Below are 21,444 nucleotides of genomic sequence, written 5' to 3'. Positions count from 1 at the left end.
GATAGAGCAGTTATTGGGACTGTGGGCAACTGCAGCACCTTGTCATCTTTCTGCAGCAAGAGGGAGCACAAAGTGCTCCCCCAGCTCTCTCTTCTACTCATAATCTTCCCTCTGCCCCATACTATCTGCTACCTCCACCATGAGGCAAAACAAACCCCACATCCATTTATCATCTGCTTAAAACTGGTTGTAAATAGATGCAGATGTGGGCTCATTCTTTTCTACAGTATGGGGAAAACACACACAGAATAGGACCCACTATTCCGGGGTCTATAAGTTATTCTCAATTCTTAGGAAAATAGCACATAATCCTGCATTTTAGTGCAGGATACAGGACAGAGTTGGTGATTCCAGTTCCCAGTATGCCTGCAACAGAATACGAGGAACTCAAAATAAGGACATAAGTGCCAAAAAGTCAATTTGTATTGTGGTACATAAAAGGTAATTATTAGTGTATACCACATAAGCATGTTTCGACTGACTTTGTCATGTTCCTCGCCCCACCTGCCTCCTCCATTTGCATGTGGTCCCTCAGTGAACTCCATCTACACTTTGGGAGGGGAGGCAAAACTGATCATGGTGCCACAGTATTAAGGTTAGGCCTGCTCCTTGTTTAACCGGCTGTTGCCTCTATGTGTGAGCAGCAGAGTGGGGATCTGCGGTCTAGTTCTTGTCTGACGTATCCTGTTCGAGGTGGCATAAATGGCTGTTTCTCTTGCCCTGTGACACACACTACATGGAAGTTCCTTTCCTTAGTTCTGACATCTTCCTCCACTTGCCCACTGTTTATAAGTCTACCTTGGAACCCCTTATCCTGTGTTGCTCAGGGAGTGGAGTTCTCATCTTCTTGCCTCAGCTCAGTATCATCTACGCTTCCTATCATTATCGCCCTCGAACGCATGCTCTTATGAATAGCAGATAAAGGGCTTCCCATCAGTACTGGAAAGGAAAAAACTGACAAACCTGGTGAGGGAGGGTTGGTGTCAGACGGGGTTGAGTCATGAGGGAGTGAACCACAAATAGCTGAATCAGTGACAGGACATGGAATTTCAGGACATATGCATTCATTGCACACTCTCTGCCCCAAAATAGTCAGAAATGCAACAGGTGTGCTATATTTTTTTTAAAAAGTTCAAATCTATTTGCCTCTTGCAATGTATGACTTGTCACAGTGTGTCTTTGCCCTGCCTTGAAGAATTGTAAAAATCTAGCTGGACTCTCAGTTCCACCTCTAAGACTTGCTGTCAGCCCAGGATCACACCTCGACAAACTGAATTGTGATTGCCCATCATGCTGAGAATTATCAGCCTTGTCATGAGTGAGAGGTAAAAAGGGACCTCTCTCCTCCCTTCCAGGCTGCTTCTCCACACCATACACACACATTTTATGTGTGGGTGCTGCTGTAGATTCGCACTGATCCGGGTGGACCATTTGGGGTGTCACCCGCAAGAGGTGGTTAGCTAGCAATTTGGCATAGAGTTTAACCTCCGTATTAATGAGGGAAATGGGCCAGTATGAGCCGTATTGGTCTGGTGGCCTACCTGGTTTGGGCAGGACAACCAGAGTTTCTATATCTATTTCCCGCTAGAAGCAGCCCCTGGTGACCACCGTCACAAAGATCTGGGTTTAATCCAACTTTCTTTGCTCACTACACCACCCAAGTTTAGACCCAACCAATGCAAATCAGTCTTGACCCTGCTCCTCATGAGAACAGTCCATCCGGAACTGCCAAGCCAAGTCCTCCCTGGACTGTAAACAAGCATCCTAGGACCGGTTTTGGAGTGTCACCCCTCATCATCCAGGCTAGCTTCAATCCAGTGGGACAGTGAGCACGGGACCCATGTCTGGACATATCATTCCCACTTAGGGACCGGATGAACAACAAAAGCAAAAAGAACAAATGATGGACGGAATGCTGAACAATGCAAACATTCACCTCCAATCACAAAGATCAAGGAACCCATGTTCCTTTCTCACTTTATCACTCCAGTAGATTATTTGTGGGCAGCAGGTCAACCCGCCGTGTAGGCACGGTCCTATTAGTCCCGATGCCCCCTAGTTGAGCACAGGGGATGGAAGGAAAGAGGAGGGGAATGAACTCCTCCCTCTCACACACCTACTGCAGCTCCAGTTGGGTCTGTATCGCTTGTCCAGACCCAGCGAGGCCCCAGTGTCAGCTGCTCCATCTACTGGCGGCCAAGTGTAGCACGGCTTCCCGCCTGGGGAGGCTGCAGGTCGCCCAGCCCAGTTACTGCACTCTTGGGCACCGCCCAGGCACACCTGCCCTTGTTAGTCCACAGAAACAGGGCTGCTAGGATGCCCAAGCCACCCGCGCTCATGACATCCGGCCTCAGCGGGAGCGATCGTCAGGCACATGGCACATGGCACAGGCACATGGCACTTGGTGTCCCACTCCTTTGCTGTGGGCCTCCATATTGCTCACACGGACTGCCTGTGATGTGGCTCAGGTCTCTCTCCTCCCCCGAGCCATGGGGCCCACACACCACCGCCACCTCCTGCCCAGTTGGGGAGCTCACTAAGCCCTGCACTGATGCATTTGGGCACACCAGCGCCCCAAACAACTTTGCATCAGTAGAGACGGACAGGAGCTCAGAACCTCTGCCATCTTGGCCAACCAGGCCATACACCAAGGATTTAAATGGTTAGTTGGAAAGGTACTGGTGTGACCATGTATTATACGGTATAAAGTACCCCCTACGGTACATGATAAGGATATTGCAAGTCACCTCAGAGTTCCATAACCTTGTAAAGGAACTTGTCCTTCAGCCTTGTTCTTCTGTATGATCATGGAATTCCTCTGTGACTTTCAATATCCTTATAATATACGGTAGGAGTCACTTTATCCCATATCTAATTTTACAAATGGCATTGAGTGTTCATCACCAGGAAAATATTACAAACCTATTATGACAATCTGAGATGTTGGGCCTGCAGTGCTGGAAATGGAAAAAGTTACTCTGGAGATTCACTTTGTGTGGAGAGTGGTTGGGGGTGGCTGAGGGCATTACTAGGGTTTCGTGGCTTCAGGCAGCTGATAAATTGTCTAGGGGAAATGTAAGTCTGGCATCCTTCAAGATCGCTATAATTCTTGGTCAATACCAACAAGCCATTACAATTCCTGTACATATGACTTGCTCAAATATTTGAAGGTTGTGCTAATAATACGATGTTTAATGTGTTAATCTATCAAGAATGTTCAGATATATCAGTGGTATGCTCAATGTGCCAGACAGTATGGGTTTACACTAATGCTCAAATATGCCATCGCTGCTTCGTGGTGAGGAAAGATGTGCAGAGTTGCTCAGTGCTGGGGGTGATGCTCATGGTGTTAGGGCATGAGTACTTTATGCATTTCGTTTATGTTTTACACCATACAGGCCCTGGCCTTACAGTTAAAGTATGTCAGTGTAAAACGCACACTGACACGTCACTATCAATATTACCCCACCTGCATGTAATTCACAGATTGCCATGCCAATATTCACATTTGTCCTCAATACATAAGACGCATATTGGCAGGCCAGTACAATGCAGTCCAATGTGGGACTGGCCTAGCCCTAGTATTTCAATCTTCATTGTCTCCTCCCTGTGCATAAAGCTCTGTTGCTATAACAGTGTCTCCTCAGGCCCAGTACATAAAGCCCCACCTCCATGCACACACCTTTCCATCACATAAACCCCAAATGCCAAACCAGTTTTCAAAACAGCCGAAGGATGTAATGATCCATGGTCTTCCCTGTTGTTGTCCTGCTCCTTCCTCTTCTTTTTCTTGTTCTTCCTTTAATCCTATTCCATCACCTTTAGGTCCTTCTTTTCCCTTTCTCTCTCTCCCAGTCCCCCTACTCATACCTGGGGTGAGTTGGACTAGAAGAGAATGAGGGAAGAGCAGGGACTTCGATGTTGACATAAGCATGTCCTCAACCTCTGCTCCTTCATCCGGTCCCTAAAAATAAATATTCAAAATGTAAGAAGGACTTCCCCCCAGCTTACTACTTGGGTGGGGCCGAAGCAAAGTGGCCACTGGGGCTTGAAATACTTAATCATTGGGATTGGAAAACAGAACGGAGAATGTGGCCCTTTTCATTCAATGACTATGACTCGAGCGTCAGCTGGAGGGTACACTCATTCTAAGAAGGGCCACTATAAATTCCATCAACAATACCAGCAGCTTTCAGTAGGGCTTCCATCACTCTAATAACAGTGGCACACTATCAGCATTTACAGTAGGACAAACAGTTAACAATTCTCAGTAGGGCTGCCAATCCTTGTACAATAATAAGATATTTGTACCTGGTACTGAAGACCACACCACAGTGCTTGTTGTTTCTAAGTTCCTCAAATAACAGAACTTACTATTCCCCAATATAAAATTCTGATTTATAAAACTCAAAAGGATGAAAGTCTTTGGTGGCATTCTCAGCGTTTGAATGTGCAACTGGCAGGCCAGCCCAGATGTGTGGAGTTTGTGGTCTGTCTTGCCCGTGTCAATAAGGCGGATTGTCCCATCACTTTTCAGTGGGGCTGACAAACCTTTGATGGACGGCACCACACTATCTAACTAGAGCTCCTATACTCCCATGGTTTTCACTTCCATTTTCCCACAGGTCTGCTAATATGTTCTTGGATAGCATCATCACCTCTAGGAAGGCTGCTGTTCTCATTGGTACAGCGTTATCACTTCCCAACGGGGTGTCAGTTCTTGTGATGAGACAACAGAGTCACTTGCCAGGAGGCAGATGTTATGTGACTCATAGTCACCTCTCCTCATTGCATAAACATAGTGGAGCAGAATATGAGAGCTCTAATCTTGCATTCTGCTATGGGGCTAAAATCCGCCAATATATTTCAATATATTCAGTTACATGTCTGCATTTGTGGATACTGAAATGTAAGGCATGGGGCTCATGCTCTATTATAATGAGGGGAAATGAGTGACACCTTTGAAGTATCATATGTTGGTCTGGGGAGAGGAATATTTTCCCATTCAGCCAGTTTGGTTATTGTTGCCACATGGATAATGACGGGCCACTATCACAATATTGGGTGTAAACTACAACATTTAGAAGTTATGCTGTCACGTGAGTGTTAGCCATGCCCATTTTCCAAAACTATCCAAGTTCTGCAGTCATACCACGCTCGTGTAGGAACAAACTTTTGTAAGTTAGTGACACGTGCAAAGAAATTGACTAACACCTGTTTTCCAAACCGTAAGTGTGTATTCCAGACATTTTGTAAACACATGTTTAGGGTCAGCAGATAATCAAAAAGAAAGTTCCCATTGCAAATTCTTTCTGTTTTTATGAATCAGCAATATGCAAATCGTATACATTCTCTAGTCGTATAATCAGATTTAGGGTTACAGGAATGGCCATTGAGGATGGGGTGAACACCCACAAAGTTATTGCTCGTTCCTAAAGTGTTCTTCAATTATTTTAGCACAATTAAAGTACCTGTTGGAAGGCGGACCCCGAGGAGTCGGTGAGACCACCAAGGGGGGGCCCTCTCACTGCACGAAGTAGCCGAGCGCTGCCGAGAAGTCTCCTGTGAGATCCTTCTCCTATCACGTACTAGCACAGTAACACCACCACACAGGACTCAAGGAGGTTGTCTGGTGACAAGCAATTCTTTATCAGCAATCAAAAGGTTACGAGGTCAATATTTACACGAAGGGATCGAGGGATCCACCAAAAGTCTCAGTGTCTCTTTGGAAGGGTAGGGGTAGCGGGACAGTCTTTGGCAGGAGTGCGGTACGAGGGTACCTGGGGCCCAGTTCTTATCCTCAAGCTGGAGGACCTCCGGATCTCGGATGGGTCGAGCCGCGACGGCGTCAGCAGGGCTCTGGCGTACAGTTCGTGGAGAGCCGCGATTCAATCAGCAGGGCTCTCAAGATGGTTTCTGCTCAGCTCGAGCCGCGACGTCGTCAGCAGGGCTCCGAGGAAGGTTTCAGCGAGGTTGGGCCGCGACAGCGTCAGCAGGGCTCCGATGTTCCAGGTGGTTCAGAAAGGGTGCACAAGAAGGAGCCGCGACGCAGTCAGCAGGGCTCGTGATGGTTCCGACAAGAGTTCTTCTCCGTAGGGTCAGCCGCGATTCAATCAGCAGGGCTCTCGACTCCGGGATACAACTGCCGAGCTGTGGTGGGGTCGCCCCAGATATAGGCCTGGAGCCCTTTGATGTCCGGACCTATGCGCCCGAGGGGGCGGAGTGGCCGGGTGGAGGTGGCCAGACGCCCAGCAGGAGAGGCGCCAGGCCCATGGGAGTTGCAGGGCGATCACACCTCGAGAGGGGAGGACAGTTGGGGGTCCCATCGATACTGTCCTCCGCCGGGGGCGATGAATGGTTCCTGCGGCACCCCCTGGCTAGTTCGTGGTGCCTCGATGTCGGGGCTTCGCTGGGGTCGAGGCCGGGATGAGCGGGGTCGCGCCGGCTGGTGCACGGTGTGACGTGGATGCCAACAAGATGGCGGAGCCACGAGGAGTATGCGACCACGTGCAGCTCCGGGTGAAGGGCCTTGGTGCAGTTCAGACGGGTGGCCTGTGACGGCCGGGGCGGGGAACGGCCACAATCCAGGGAGTTAAGGACCACGCCACGAGGCCGGGTCCAACAGGCGTCCCCCCCAGCCGAAGGCATGGAGAGTCACCCATCTCCTTGGGGATTCTCCTCGTCAAGGCGGAAGAAGCGGGACAGGCCGTCGGCGTTGGCGTGGTCATTGCCGGGCCGGTGTTCGACGTCAAAGTCCATCCCTTGTAGCGAGATGGACCATCGCAGCAGCTTGGGGTTCTCGCCCCGCATTCGCATTAACCATTGCAAGGGCCGGTGGTCGGTCTGGACCCGGAAGTGGGCGCCAAAGAGGTAGGGCCGGAGCTTCTTGAGGGCCCACACCACAGCGAAGGCCTCGCGCTCAATCGTGCTCCAGCGTTGCTCTCGGGGCAGTAGTCGTCGGCTGATGAAGGCCACTGGTCGGTCGAGCCCCTTTTCGTCGGCTTGGGATAGGACGGCCCCGATCCCATACTCGGAGGCGTCCGTCTGTACCACGAACTCCTTCTGGTAGTCCGGGGCCTGCAGCACCGGAGCAGTACACATGGCTGTTTTTAGGGTGTCGAAGGCTGTTTGGCAGCGGGGTGTCCAGTGTACCTTCTTGGGCTGCTTTTTGGACGTTAACTCTGTGAGGGGGCCAACAATGCTCCCATAGTCCCAGATAAACCGCCGGTAGTATCCGGTGAGGCCCAGGAAGGCCCGGACAGCGGTCTGGGTAGTGGGGGGTTCCCAGGTCTGGATGGCACCTATCTTCGCTTGGAGGGGGGCCACCCGCCCGCTCCCCACTTGATGGCCCAGGTAGGTCACGGATCCGTGGCCGATTTGACATTTGCTGGCCTTGATTGTGAGCCCGGCCTGCTGGAGGGCGGCCAGGACGGCCTTCAGGTGGAGGAGGTGCTCGGCCCAGTGGTTGCTGTACACGGCAATGTCATCTAAGTAGGCCGCGCTGAAGGCCTCAAGCCCGGCCAAAACCTTGTTCACCAGTCTTTGGAAGGTGGCCGGGGCGTTCTTCATTCCGAAGGGCATCACCCGAAAGTGGTAATGCCCATCCGGAGTCGAAAAGGCGGATCTTTCTTGGGCGCCGGGGGTGAGCTGGATTTGCCAGTACCCGGCGGTGAGGTCCAGCGTGCTCAAGTAGCGAGCGGCCCCTAGGCGGTCGATGAGTTCGTCGGCCCGGGGTATCGGGTGTGCGTCTGTCTTGGTTACTGTATTCAGGGCTCGGTAGTCCACGCAGAATCGCAACTCCGGGGGGTGACCGGGAGCTGCGGCCTTGGGCACCAGGACGACAGGGCTGGCCCACGGGCTGTCGGAAGGCTCGATGACCCCCAGGGCTAGCATCTTCGCTACTTCGGCCTGGATGCAGGCCCGCACTCGGTCAGGCACCTGGTAGGCTCTGTGTCGTATGGGGGGGCTCTCCCCGGTGTCGACGTCGTGGACGCACCAGTGGGTCACCCCCGGGGTGAGAGAGAAGAGGGCTGCGTAGTCCCGCAGTAATTGCTGGCAGTCGTTGCGCTGTTCCGGGGTCAGGGACGAGGCGAGTTGGACCCCTTCGATCGATCCATCGTGAATGTCGGATTGCAAGAGGTCGGGCAAGGGCTCGGAGTCGTCCTCGCACCCCTCGTCGGTCGCCAGCAGCAGGCTCAGTTCGGTCCGGGCGAAGTGGGGTTTTAGCCTGTTAGCATGTAGGACCCGGAGGGGGTTCCGGGGGGACTCCAGATCGACCAGGTAGGTGACGGGACTTTTCTTCTCCACCACCATGAAGGGCCCGGTCCACTTGTCCTGGAGGGCGCCGGGTTTGACCGGGGCCATGACCCATACTTTCTGACCTGGCTCGAATTCTACAGTAGAGGTGTTGCGATCGTACCACCGCTTCATGTCCTCCTGGCTGGCCTCGAGGTTGGCTTCGGCCATGGCTCGGAACTTGCGGGTCTGGTTTCGGAGGGTCAGGAGGTATCGGTAGACGTCAGGAGGGGCGCCTCGGGGCTTCATCTCCCAGCCCTCCTTGACCAGGCTGAGCGGTCCGCGGACCGGGTGTCCATACAGTAGTTCAAACGGGCTGAACCCCAGGGACTTCTGCAGGACCTCCCGATAGGCAAACAGGAGGCAGGGCAGCAGGACATCCCATTTCCGCCTGAGGGGCTCTTCCAGGCCCTGGATCATCCCTTTTAATGTTCGGTTGAACCGCTCAACCAGTCCGTTCCCCTGAGGGTGATAGGGGGTCGTGAACTTGTATGTGACCCCGCACTGTTGCCACAGGGACCGCATGTACCTGGAGATAAAGTTCGTGCCGCGGTCGCTCACCACTTCGCTGGGGAATCCCACTCGGGAGAAGATCCCCATCAAGGCCCGGCCTACCACAGGGGCCGTTATAGTTCTTAGCGGGACCGCCTCCGGGTACCTGGTGGCGTGGTCCACGAGGACCAGGATGAAGCGGTGGCCCAGGGCGGTTTGGGGGTCCAGGGGTCCCACAATATCGATTCCGACCCGTTCGAACGGGGTGCTGACGGCGGGAAAGGGCTGGAGGGGGGCCTTGACCCGACCCCCCGTCTTTCCGCTGGCTTGGCAGGTCTGGCAGGACCGGCAGTGGTTGTCCACATCTCTCCGCATCCGGGGCCAGTAGAAGTGGGTCACCAGACGACTGTACGTTTTGTCTTGCCCCAAGTGTCCGGCGAGGGGCACATCATGGGCCAGGTTAAGAAGGAACTCCCGGAAGCGGAGGGGGACCACCAACACGCGGCTGGCCCCGAGTTCTGCTACTTTCTGTTCACTGTACAACAGGCCCGCGGCCCAGTAGATCCAGTGGGTGCCGGTCTGGTCACCGTTGGCTTGCGCGGTCGCCTGTTGTCGGACCCCTTCGAGAGAGGGACAGGACTGTTGCTCTTGCTGGAACTGTTCTCGGGTGGGGCCGACCCTCGTGTTGCCATTGCGTCAGCTCTGGTAGGGCGCTCGGAGAAGCCCTCTCTTCGGGGGAGGATTCGCTGGGTCCAGGGTCGGTGTCCGCCTCCTCCTCGCCGCTGGTGGGAGGGGGTGGGAGCCCCTCGGGTTGGGCGGTCCCGGAGGTCGAGGATGAGCGGGGGGCCTGGGCGGTCATGGACCGGGTGATGGCGCAGGCCCAATCAGCCAGTCCCAACATTCGGAGGTGCTCTTGCCGCTCTACTTGAGCCCAGGGGGAACTTTCCAAGTCGTTCCCCAGGAGACAGTCGACCGGGGCGTCGTCGCGCACTGTCACCTTCAGCAGGCCCGTCACCCCTCCCCACTCGAAGGGGACCAGGGCCATCTGGCATAAGCTTTCACTGTTGTCGGCCGTCCTTACGGGGCACAGCACATTCGTTAGAATCTGTTCAGGGGTCACCAGGTGGCAGCGGACAGCGGTGATACTGGCGCCCGTGTCGCGAAGGGCTTCGGCCCGTTGTCCGTTGACCGTGACCTGCTGCCGGTACTTCTGGGTGTTGGTTGGGATGGGGGCGCAGGGTACCATCTCGCGGCTACCCAGGCAGACCAGGGACATGGCTGCCGGCTCCCACTCAGTGTTCTCTCGGTCGAGGGCCTCCTCTTCCTCTTCTCCTCCCCCCAAGGCGGCGGCTGTCAGCTGCCGGGGCGGGGGCCCGCCGGCCCCGTTTCTTCGGTTCAGAGGGCAGGCCGGATCGCTGGCAAAGTGTCCGGTTTGTTGGCAGCCATAGCAGGTCACTGGTGGCCGTGGTCCGGGTCGGGCCGGGCCCACCCTTCGAGCTAGGCTCGGGGAGAGATGTGGCTGCGGTGGCCCTCGAGGGGGGCTCCTGGGGGCCCCGGCGGGAGGGTCTCGGTTCCTGTTCGGCCCTCCCCCCCCACCGCGCTGGCGTGGGGGTCCGCTGGGGTTCCTCTGGTACTCCCCCATTGAGCTCCGGGGGACCCGGGAGTTGACCCATCGATCGGCCTCGACGGCAAGTTTTCGCGGGTCGGTCATTTTGCTGTCGAGGAGGTGCTGTCTCAATTCCACGAAGCAATTGTTGGAAAGATGTTCCCACACGATGAGGTCGACCAGCTGCCCGTAGGTTGTTACTTTGCTTCCTTTGATCCACCCTTCTAGGGCCCGACTGAAAAAGTCCACATATTCCACCCATGTGGTACCCGGGATTTTCTTGCAGTCTCTGAGCCGCTGGCGGTACATTTCCGCTGTTAGCCCGTAGCGGGTGAGCAGGGCCTCCTTCATGTGATCGTAGGAGGTCATCACCTCCTCTGGTAGCTGGAGCAGCGTGTCCCGTCCTTCACTCAGGAATCGCCCCCACAGGCCTGCGCCCCAGTCTTTTCGGGGCACCCGATGGGAGGTCATGGCCACCTCGTAGGCCTTAAACCATTGTTGGATGTCGTCATTCTTGTAATACTCCTTGACAACCTCTTTCGGGATGTGTACCTTGGCCTCGGAAGGCGGTAGAGTGTCTCTAGTACTGGGGGTGTCGGTCCCTCCGTTCTTGGCCTTGATCTCGAGCTCCTTGAGACTGCGCTCGTGCTCAAGAGTTAGTTTCTTTTCCTCCAACTCCCGGTGTCGTCTCTTCTCTTCTATTTCTTCTTGAAGGCGTAGCTGCTCGAGGGCCAGTTTCTTTTCTGCCAGCTGGAGTTCGCCGTCCAGCCGCAGTCGGGCGAGCTCTAGCTCGTGGCTCCGGACCTTTTCCCGCTCTCGTATTTCTTCTTCGGAGAGGCCGGTTTCTAGGCTCTTTCTTCCTCCGGTTGCCGGAGTCAGTGCGGTTGCTGTGGTCTCCGTCAGGGGCAAGGGCCCTTCTTCCTGGGAGGGGCCTGCCCCGGCCTCCAACCATGCCCTCAGAGCTTTCTGCATCTCTTCTTTGGTACCTAGGCTGGTGGTTGCAATGCCTTTGTCTTTGCAGAACTGTTTTAATTCTTTGTGCGTATATTCTTCCAGCCGTTCGGGCCGGAACTCCATTGTCGCGTTGTTTTCCTGGCTGCTCATGATGCTATCCGTTTGGATGGGTAGCTAGTGGGTACTGGCTGGTACGTACTGCGTTCGGCTCGGATCCCGTCGCTGGCCACCAAATGTTGGAAGGCGGACCCCGAGGAGTCGGTGAGACCACCAAGGGGGGGCCCTCTCACTGCACGAAGTAGCCGAGCGCTGCCGAGAAGTCTCCTGTGAGATCCTTCTCCTATCACGTACTAGCACAGTAACACCACCACACAGGACTCAAGGAGGTTGTCTGGTGACAAGCAATTCTTTATCAGCAATCAAAAGGTTACGAGGTCAATATTTACACGAAGGGATCGAGGGATCCACCAAAAGTCTCAGTGTCTCTTTGGAAGGGTAGGGGTAGCGGGACAGTCTTTGGCAGGAGTGCGGTACGAGGGTACCTGGGGCCCAGTTCTTATCCTCAAGCTGGAGGACCTCCGGATCTCGGATGGGTCGAGCCGCGACGGCGTCAGCAGGGCTCTGGCGTACAGTTCGTGGAGAGCCGCGATTCAATCAGCAGGGCTCTCAAGATGGTTTCTGCTCAGCTCGAGCCGCGACGTCGTCAGCAGGGCTCCGAGGAAGGTTTCAGCGAGGTTGGGCCGCGACAGCGTCAGCAGGGCTCCGATGTTCCAGGTGGTTCAGAAAGGGTGCACAAGAAGGAGCCGCGACGCAGTCAGCAGGGCTCGTGATGGTTCCGACAAGAGTTCTTCTCCGTAGGGTCAGCCGCGATTCAATCAGCAGGGCTCTCGACTCCGGGATACAACTGCCGAGCTGTGGTGGGGTCGCCCCAGATATAGGCCTGGAGCCCTTTGATGTCCGGACCTATGCGCCCGAGGGGGCGGAGTGGCCGGGTGGAGGTGGCCAGACGCCCAGCAGGGGAGGCGCCAGGCCCATGGGAGTTGCAGGGCGATCACACCTCGAGAGGGGAGGACAGTTGGGGGTCCCATCGATACTGTCCTCCGCCGGGGGCGATGAATGGTTCCTGCGGCACCCCCTGGCTAGTTCGTGGTGCCTCGATGTCGGGGCTTCGCTGGGGTCGAGGCCGGGTTGAGCGGGGTCGCGCCGGCTGGTGCACGGTGTGACGTGGATGCCAACAAGATGGCGGAGCCACGAGGAGTATGCGACCACGTGCAGCTCCGGGTGAAGGGCCTTGGTGCAGTTCAGACGGGTGGCCTGTGACGGCCGGGGCGGGGAACGGCCACAATCCAGGGGGTTAAGGACCACGCCACGAGGCCGGGTCCAACAGTACCCATGAATAAAGATGGAGCAAGTGTGTAAAAATAGTGTTATTTTAGTTTTAATGACAGGATTTCTTCACATATATTGCATTTACATTACTATATTGGCATGTATAAGTCTCTATTTCAAGACCATTCTGACTCCTGGCCGTGCAAGGGAAGCTTTATTCATACCTGCATCATGAATTAATAGAGTGGTTTGTTTTTCTAGATTTTTTTATTACAAGGATCAGACTTGTTCTTGCTCTAATTGCAGTTGCTTTTGAACACCGATTTGACCTTCCAGCATTGAATGCTGGAAAGTTAGTTTGAGGGGGCCACCTATCAACAAAGTCCCTCCCCCAGCATCCCCATCCATCTTGCAGCTACGGCCCTGCTTGCAGATGTCCCTATTTCTCATTGACGAGCATCTAACGCACTAAGGCATCCATTGAAAGGGACCTTCTCCTGAAAATGCAATTAAATATCTTCATGTTCACAGTAGAGCAAATGTAGTTTTCAAAATGTCTTTCCAGATTTTTAATTGGGTTTTTTGTATTGTGCACATAAACTGTAGCTTCGAATTATAGAGTACCTCGTGATGGGTAGTGATGGATTCAAGACTGTGATTTATCAACTTTATGTAATTAAATATTGAGATAACACCATACAGTTGCTACACCATTAACATAAGGACGAAATATTTTATCCAGGAAATAACATTTTGAGATATTGCAGCAAAAGTCATGATGTTGTAAATCAGTGCTTGACCTCTGTTGAAAAGGTTACTTCTTACGTTACTTGTATCCAGTGCCCGGGGCGCTTAGTTCACAGAACCTGAAGCTGAGGGGCTGATTATGATGTGGGCGTGACACCGTATTGGTCTGGAGCCGCCCAACCCCAGGTCGGCGGTACCGACCTCGCCATTTGGATGTGACCGCCCACAGGGCCGTCGAAAACATCCGTTTCATTATGGCAGCTTGTTCAGCTGGCAGAAAAGGCCCACAGCACAAGCTGCCATAGTGAAATGGATGCTGGTAAACAGCCCTGCATTGTATGGCAGGCACCGTACACACGGTGCAGAGATGTTTAGGGAGGCACCTCAGGCCCAATAGCAGAGGGCCAGGAGGAAGGGGGCCCTGCTAGGGACCCTCAAAGTCATTTTCCGACAGCCTTTCTATGTCGGAAAGGCCGACATGGAAAGGCTTGTGGAAAATAACACCATAATCCCGACGGCGAATTATGGTGTCTTTCCAACGCACCGATGAGCTCCTTGAGCCTGTAGGAAGCGCTGCGGACGGTCCTTCTGCCCGATGGCTCCCCCCACTGCATCGTAATGTGACGGGCGGGCCCCAGGGTAGATAACGGTGGGTCTGACACCGACATGCTGTCAGTGTCGGACACACCAACATAGTAATCGGCCCCACAATGTTTAGGGCATGCATTAAGAGTTAATCTTTTCCACAGAATAGGAACATATTGGTTCAGCCCAATGAAAATAGTCCACAAATGACATTTCGGGGAGGGTGCCCCTTAACACTTGTGATGTGTTCCATTGTGATTGCAAGTATCATTGACAAGAAATCTTTTCCCTTAAACGTTTCATTTTAAGAGAACCTCAGTTAGTGTGGTAATATGCATATTATTTGGGGATTTGTTACTACATCTTAGAGTGAAATCTATTCCACATAATGGTATCCTTTTTTCCATTATCTATAACAGCTTTTCTTCAAAGTTCTGCCATCATTCATATCAGTCTGGAGAGTACATATTCTATGCGGCAAACGAGGATGAGCATGTGCAGAAGAGGTACACGCTGTTTGTGAAACGTAAGTCTAAGAGCACCATTCGATGAGTGACATTATTATTCAATTAAAAAACTATTCATTCTTGTTTGCACTGATTATCACTTCGTATTTAGTGGGATCTGTCATTACAATTCAGTGATTAGTTTGTAAAAAAAAAGTGCCTGTGACCAAAATTTATTAGAAGGCCCCCTCTTTCACCACCTGCAACACACACTTCCACTTCAACTTCTAGCCAGTTCTGCTTCTTGCATGGACATTGCCAAAACTCTTTAGTGATTCCAATATCCCTCCGACAACTTTTACGGTTAGAGACAGGAAGGGGGATCCTGCTTGCATGAAGGGGTCTTATAATGTGTAGCTTAGAGCCTGATTTGGAATTGGTCGTTTATTCTGACCTGTGCATAAACCCCTATTTATGCATGTGTAGGAATTATGAGGTTTGTTTTATTTAACGCATCCGATAATTTTTGGATGCGTAAAGTAACTCAGCCTTGGTTGAATTTCGGCATGTACAACCTGCGGAAATTTAACAGGGGAGACTTTACCTTCCTGTAGATTTTGGTGAGACAAAAAAACTACATTTGAATGTTATTTCCCACAAACTAGTAATAGGAGTTATTTATTGCACACAATAAATATTGTATTCTGTGGTATTGTTATTTATCATGTGCGATATATAACACCTAAACTCATAATCAGTCCCTTGAGTGTATTGAACATTGTGCTTACAAATATACTTACAAATTTGAGAAACATGAACCACAAGGGTACAAATCCTGCTGGCCAAGTACACTGAACAAAATCTAGCATACTATATGTGAGAAAGTGCCACCTTTCTTGCATGGTATGCCCCCACTTTTTGCTAAATCGCTGATGTACTTTGACTGAGTGTGCCCTGGGCTCCTGCCAATCAGGTGCCCAGGGCCTGTGTTCCTCCCCTAAAACTGTATTGAAGCATAAACCCAATTGGCATCTCTGGCCACATGTCAGCCCCTGGTAAATGGTACCCTAGGTACCCAGGGCCCTGTGACCAGAAAAGACCCCTAAGGGCTGCAGCACTTATTGTGCCACCCTTAGAGGTCCTGTACCCTGACACACACACACTGCCTTTGCAGGCTGAGTATCTTCGTGCAGAACAAAACAGAGAGTCGACATGGCACACAACTCTGTGTGCCATGCCCACCAACACACTGCCCTGGCATACCTCAGTCACCCCTCTAGCTGGGTGCACTATGCCAGTGGTGAGGGTACAAGTGCATGATCCCTGTACCCCTACAGTACCCAGGTCCATTCCTGGGCACTATAAGTGCAGTGCTGCCATTAAGAGTATATGGTGCTGTGAGGTCATCATCACGAACTCCACAGCACCATGATGGCTACATTGAAGACTGAGAAGTTTGGTATCAAACTTCTCAGCACATTAAATCCACACTGATGCCAGTGTGGTATTCAATGTAAAATGCACGACAGAGGGCATCTTAGAGATGCCCCCTGAAATTAACCAACAACCAGCGTCCTGACTGAGAGGCTGCCTAGGCTGCCACCCAGCAGACATGTTTCTGGACCCCTGGGTAGAGAGCCACCCGCTCTCATGGGCCTGCAACAATGCACATCCTGGCCTAGGTGCTAGGTCTCCTCCCCCAGGATGGGCAGGGGAAGCTTCAAAGGCATGCCGCCTTTGTGAGCTTCTCCAGGCTACTTGCTGTACTCAGCAACTGGCCCCCACCGGTTCTGACCTCCACTCTGGCGGGAAGATCAGCGGGAAAACCCAAGTGTGGAAAGGGGGTGTGCCAGCCTCTGCCAACCCCACCCCTCAGGTGGGGGAGGCGAGGTGAAGCACAACTCCGGGCTCTCGCCATCTTGAGGATGGGGAGCCCTACCCAATCAGGACTCGGCTCCTGCCCCCCTCCCACTGGAGAGTGGCAGGCTAGGGGGTGTACCCACCCCAGGGAAGGGACCCAATTTAGTATTTAGGGGCACCCTGAACCTTCCTTCCTCAGATCCCGATTTTGAAACAAGAAGAAGAACAAGAAGAAAGAAGACCTGCCGTGCAGCTGCTAACAAGAAGACGACACCAACTGACTTGGCCCCAGCCCTACAGGCCTGTCGACCCTCGAACCTGCTCCTGCTAAATCCTGGCATCTCCTGTGGTCAGCAACCTCGAAAACCCCGGAGGACCTGACTGCCTTGCTCATCTAAAGACTTGGACTCCCACGAGCAGTGGTTCTGCTCAAACAGCAACAACCCCTGGTGCCAGCCAGGAACCGCGAATCCAGCACACTCTGCACCCGCCGAGCCCGGCCTATGCCAGATTGAACAAAGACCACGAGGACGTCCCCCCGGCAACTGTGACCAAGAATCCAGCACCCAAGGACCCTCCTCGACGCTCCTGACGACGCCTGCAGCCTCACAACCAGGGACCCCTCCAACCGCGACCAGCAGAGGGTAAGATTTCCCGACACCAAAAGGCACCCCTGCACCCGGTGCCCTGCGGTCCCCTGTGCCCAACTCCTGGGTGCCTACCTAACCTACAGCTTCCCAACTTACCTCTCGAAGTGGTGGTCGCACCTGAAGAATCTCCGTCCCCGAGCTTTCAACCTTTGTTCGTCTTGCATCTTCTCCATTGAAATACATTGAGCGCCCGACGGCTCAAAAGCACCCTGCACCCAGCAGCCCGAGTGCCCCTGGAAGTGCAACATCTATCCTATCTTACTTCACCACTTGCCCTGTGTAAGTGACCAGGATCCCAGCTCCCAAAGCCGCGTGGCCTGTCTGCTAGCAGCCACCAACCAAAGGCCCCCTGCCTACCATAGGCTAACATTGGGCCTACTCTCACTGCACCATGCTTCCCATGTGCCGCTGAGGGTGTAACAACTGTACCTACCTGACCCTGGGAGACCCCTGAGTCTATCCCCAGAACCTTAACTCTGCCAGTCGAGTACTTACCTGAAAGCTGATAAGTGCCGAGTTTTGAAACTTGAACATATTCACTAAAAATCAGCCGATCAACGAAAACGAAATTACTCACCTGTTACCAGGAGGGACCCCAGTGCTGGATCTTGGTGCCCAGCACTGACCCTGAAAAGTAATTATAACTGCGATTTTCCGATAACCAAACATTCCTCCTTAGGATAACATTGCCTGGTTTTTACTAGAAATTCTTCAAAGTGTCGATTTTTGAAACATACAAATATTCTTTAAAAATCACCTGTGTAACAAAAACGATTTCTTTCAACTGTTTACAGGAGATGCACCAGGGCTGAATCCAGGATCCAGCCCTGAGTAAGAAAAACCTATGCAAAGTAATTGATATTGCCTTTACTTAAAAATTCTCATTGAGCTCAATGTTATAAATGTGTTTGAATTGTGTTGCCTATTGCAACAACTGTAACTATTGCATTTAAAAGTCTATTGCTAATTGAAAGTATTCAACTAGAGCATTTCATTCTGAGAAAGTATTTTTGATACCTACTTGTGGTTCTAAAATAAAACAACTATATATTTTTATATACAAACCAATTTGCCAAGAGTTCAGTTCTTGAGTGTGTGAGACCATTTGCTGACTGAGTGTGTACAACAAATGCTTTACACTGTCCTCTGATACTGCCTTACTGCTCGACCAAGCTACCACTTTAGAGAGTAAGGTTATATCTAACTTTAACCTCTGCCAAACCTCTGGGACTGTGGACTTACTTTGGTGCAGTATATACAGAGACACTTTCTTACACTATATCATCGTTGAACATTACATCTGACCTGTAGTCTGCCATTCTCACTGGTGTTTGGAATCGGGGGTTGTCCCCAGAGAATTATTTGAAAAATGAGGACAGGCCCCTGCGAGGAGGAGAGCACAGAGCTGTTCCAGTGGCCGACATTCGGGAGACACAGGGGGCAACGAGGAGTCTTCCCACCCGGCCCCATCGTGCCAACACAGTGGGGGAAGGCAGGGAATGCAGGCCTTTACATCGGACCTGATGGCGCCACTCTCCGGCAACAGCCCCCGAGAAAGCCTGTTCTGCAGACGACGCTTGAGTCTGGTAGGGAGGTGACTCATTCCGGAGTGCACTGGTGGCGGGGGCCTGGGAACCGTGCACAGCCGCCGTTAGAGCGTGGGGACCGGTGAGCCTTAGAGGCGGTCCGGCTAGGTCTGGGTGCGGTTTGTGGTGCGCTGTGTGGCAAACCGATCGGCCCTGGTTCAGGCTGGGATGTCCCACAGCGAGTGATCCTAGGGTCCAAGGGGACACTGACCGACGCACATGGTGAAACCAGCAGGCCTGGAACTGGTTTGAGAACAGGGCACACGACAGCACCATCCACGACGCCGGGCGGCGCCCCCTACGGAGCCGTACCTGAGCCGGGGTCACGCTACTCTCCCTGGGATGAATACTGCAATCTTGGGCGGTGGTGGTTTGGGGGCCACAGGGACAGCCCGAGTACACCCTCTCCACAGGTAACAAAGGACGAAGCCTGCTCCACGCCAGACCAAGGGGGGATAAGCAAGTGGCTCCTCTAGTTGTTGTACATCCCTACACCATATATAAGACGCCAGTGCTGGGGTTGAGGGTCATCGTCACTGAAGCACGAGCCACTGCCCGGCCGGTCTGGTGGTACCTTTTCACTTGGAAATTGAGGCAATCTACGGGCCAACCAGGCGGCCGCACACCCAGAGGGCTCCCGGATCATCGCCAAGCGGTGCAGGTTCCTCACAGTGACTACAGCACCGCTAGACAGGCGCATGTCAACTACTCGGGGGGAAAAAAGACAAAACCCTTAAGGAACTTTTCGCCCAAAGCGGAACGGCAGCCGAATCTTTAGTGCCGATGGACGCGACCCCCTCCCAAATAAGCGCAGATACGGAGGAACCAGTGACCCGGGCTTTTCTGGAGTCCCTCTTCGCTGCCCTACACGATGATCTCCACACTCTCAAGCGGGATCTCACCGCAGAAATACAGGATGTCCGCAATGACATGGATAGCATTGGGGAGCGTGTCGCAGCATTGGAAGATAAGAGTGACAATAGAGATTCTGAGGTAGCTGCCCTACAACAAGAGGTCATTCACATCCATGACCAGCAAGTGGATATACAGTCAAACCGCTCTCGGCGTCATAACATTAGAATCCGAGGGTTCAAAACCAACGCAGAGGCTGGCGACATCTTCACGTACGTGAAAGAACTTTTCAACCACATTCTGGGCAGCCCCCTGGACGCAGAGCTCAAAATAGATAGAGCTCACAGGGTGGGCCCTCCCCGGCCCTACACCGCTGTCCCATCAGATATCCTAGTTTGCGTCCAACACTTCCGCACCAAGGAGGAGATCCTTCGCAAGGCTAAAGCGCTGCACCCGATCACATTTAGGGACCAGAACCCTGTTCTCTATCAGGACCTGTCCACACTTACGCTCCAGAAACGCAACACCTTCCGGCCCATCACTTCGGTCCTCCGCCAACATAACATTGCATAATCTTGGGGTCATCCATTTCGCCTCATCTTCCGCCATGACGGCAAACTTTACCAACTTCGCTCTGTGTCGGAGGCCAGTCGGCTGTTAGACATAGACATTTTGGACGACAGCGACAGTAGTGATAACCTGGAGAGCGGATCTGGAGAGTCCCAACCGAGATGTAGGTGACAGAGGAGACGATGCCGTCCCAACCGGCCGGACCCCGAAGTCATCAGGAAAGAGCAACAAGCCACGTTGGACGCCCTGCCAGAAGTAATCGCCAGGTTGCAGGCCTCGTGAGCGGCGCCTGGGCCACTCGTTTGCTAGCCTGTAGGCTACATTCCAGGCAGTCAGTGGGGGGGACTGGGAGTCACCCCTGGCCACAACATTACCCCTGTGAACATTGACTTCTGGTCTTCCGTGGAAGACGGACGGCATTCCAGACTACAGACCCGTTTAGGCACCTGTTGTGCCATGTTTTTGAGGGACTTTCTTCTTTCTCTTTTCTTTCTTTACGCTTGGGGTTCCTTGTCCACAGCCACCTGCGCTTTGACACGCCAGCACGGTCGCACCGCGTGCATCCTACTGCTGCCCACTAGGCGCTACATTCAGCTTCCTCCTTTCTTAAAGGACAGGCTGCGGTTCAGACCACAGACCCTCTTAGGCACCTGCTGGGCCGTGCTTTTGTGGGACCTTTTTCTCTTTCCCTGTTTCCTTTATTCTCTGGGATCCCTGTTCACTGCTCCCTGTGTCTTACGATATCGATGTAGATGCGGCGGACGCACATTGACGATGCCCATCAGACACTATGTTCAGTTCTCTCCTCCGCTTGGTGCGCTTCTTGCATGGCCCCGTGTTTTAGAAGCCACCTAATACTCTCAAAGTCCTCACGCTAAACGTGAGGGGGCTCAACAATCCAATCAAGCGCAGGGTGATCTTATCATATCTAGAAAGTACCGGTGCTGATGTCTGCCTCTTACAAGAGACACATCTGCTCCCCAAAGATTGTCATCGGCTTAAGTCCCGAGTTTTCCCCACTCAACTCTTCTCCTCGAGACCCTCCAAGACAGCAAGGGTAGCAATACTGGCTTCCCGGACATTTAGAGGGAAGGTGTTACAAAAGGAGGCCGAAATCTAGGGCAGACTGCTCACTTGTCAACTCGCGGTGGGTGATCACACGCTAGTCATAAGGACTATATATGCACCCAATGAAGGTCAGGAACGCTTCTTGCATGGTGCCCTGGGCAAAACTACGGCCACGTCCAAATGTAAAATTTTACTGGGGGCTACCTTAACCTAGGCTTAGACAACAATCTAGATAGGTCGGTGCAGCACACAGGTCAGGTGGGCGCTCTCTCCCGCGCCGGACTAACCAGGCTGGACGACCTGGGCCTAGTGGATCTATGGAGAAGCTGCCACCCCGACTCAGGGAATACTTTTATTATTTTCATGCTCAGAAAACTTATTCCTGACTTGACTATTTATTAAGC

The 21,444-nt window shown here is 52.9% G+C and overlaps 1 protein-coding gene across 3 annotated transcripts in view; it reads left to right on the top strand.

Moving 5' to 3' along the window:
- FLT3 (fms related receptor tyrosine kinase 3) overlaps positions 1 to 21,444 on the top strand; it is a 581,742-nt gene that overhangs the window by 444,790 nt on the left and 115,508 nt on the right. For all 3 annotated transcript variants that reach the window (XM_085621634.1, XM_085621633.1, XM_085621635.1), the window contains one exon: positions 14,428 to 14,534. In XM_085621634.1, coding sequence (XP_085477760.1) covers positions 14,428 to 14,534 — 107 coding nt within the window. The remainder of the gene's footprint in view (positions 1 to 14,427; positions 14,535 to 21,444) is intronic.

The sequence above is a fragment of the Triturus cristatus genome, chromosome 8 (assembly GCF_964204655.1).
Source record: "Triturus cristatus chromosome 8, aTriCri1.1, whole genome shotgun sequence".
NCBI lineage: Eukaryota > Metazoa > Chordata > Amphibia > Caudata > Salamandridae > Triturus > Triturus cristatus.
The sequence above is the reverse complement of the archived record's forward strand: the minus strand, read 5'-3'. Positions and strand labels throughout refer to the sequence as shown.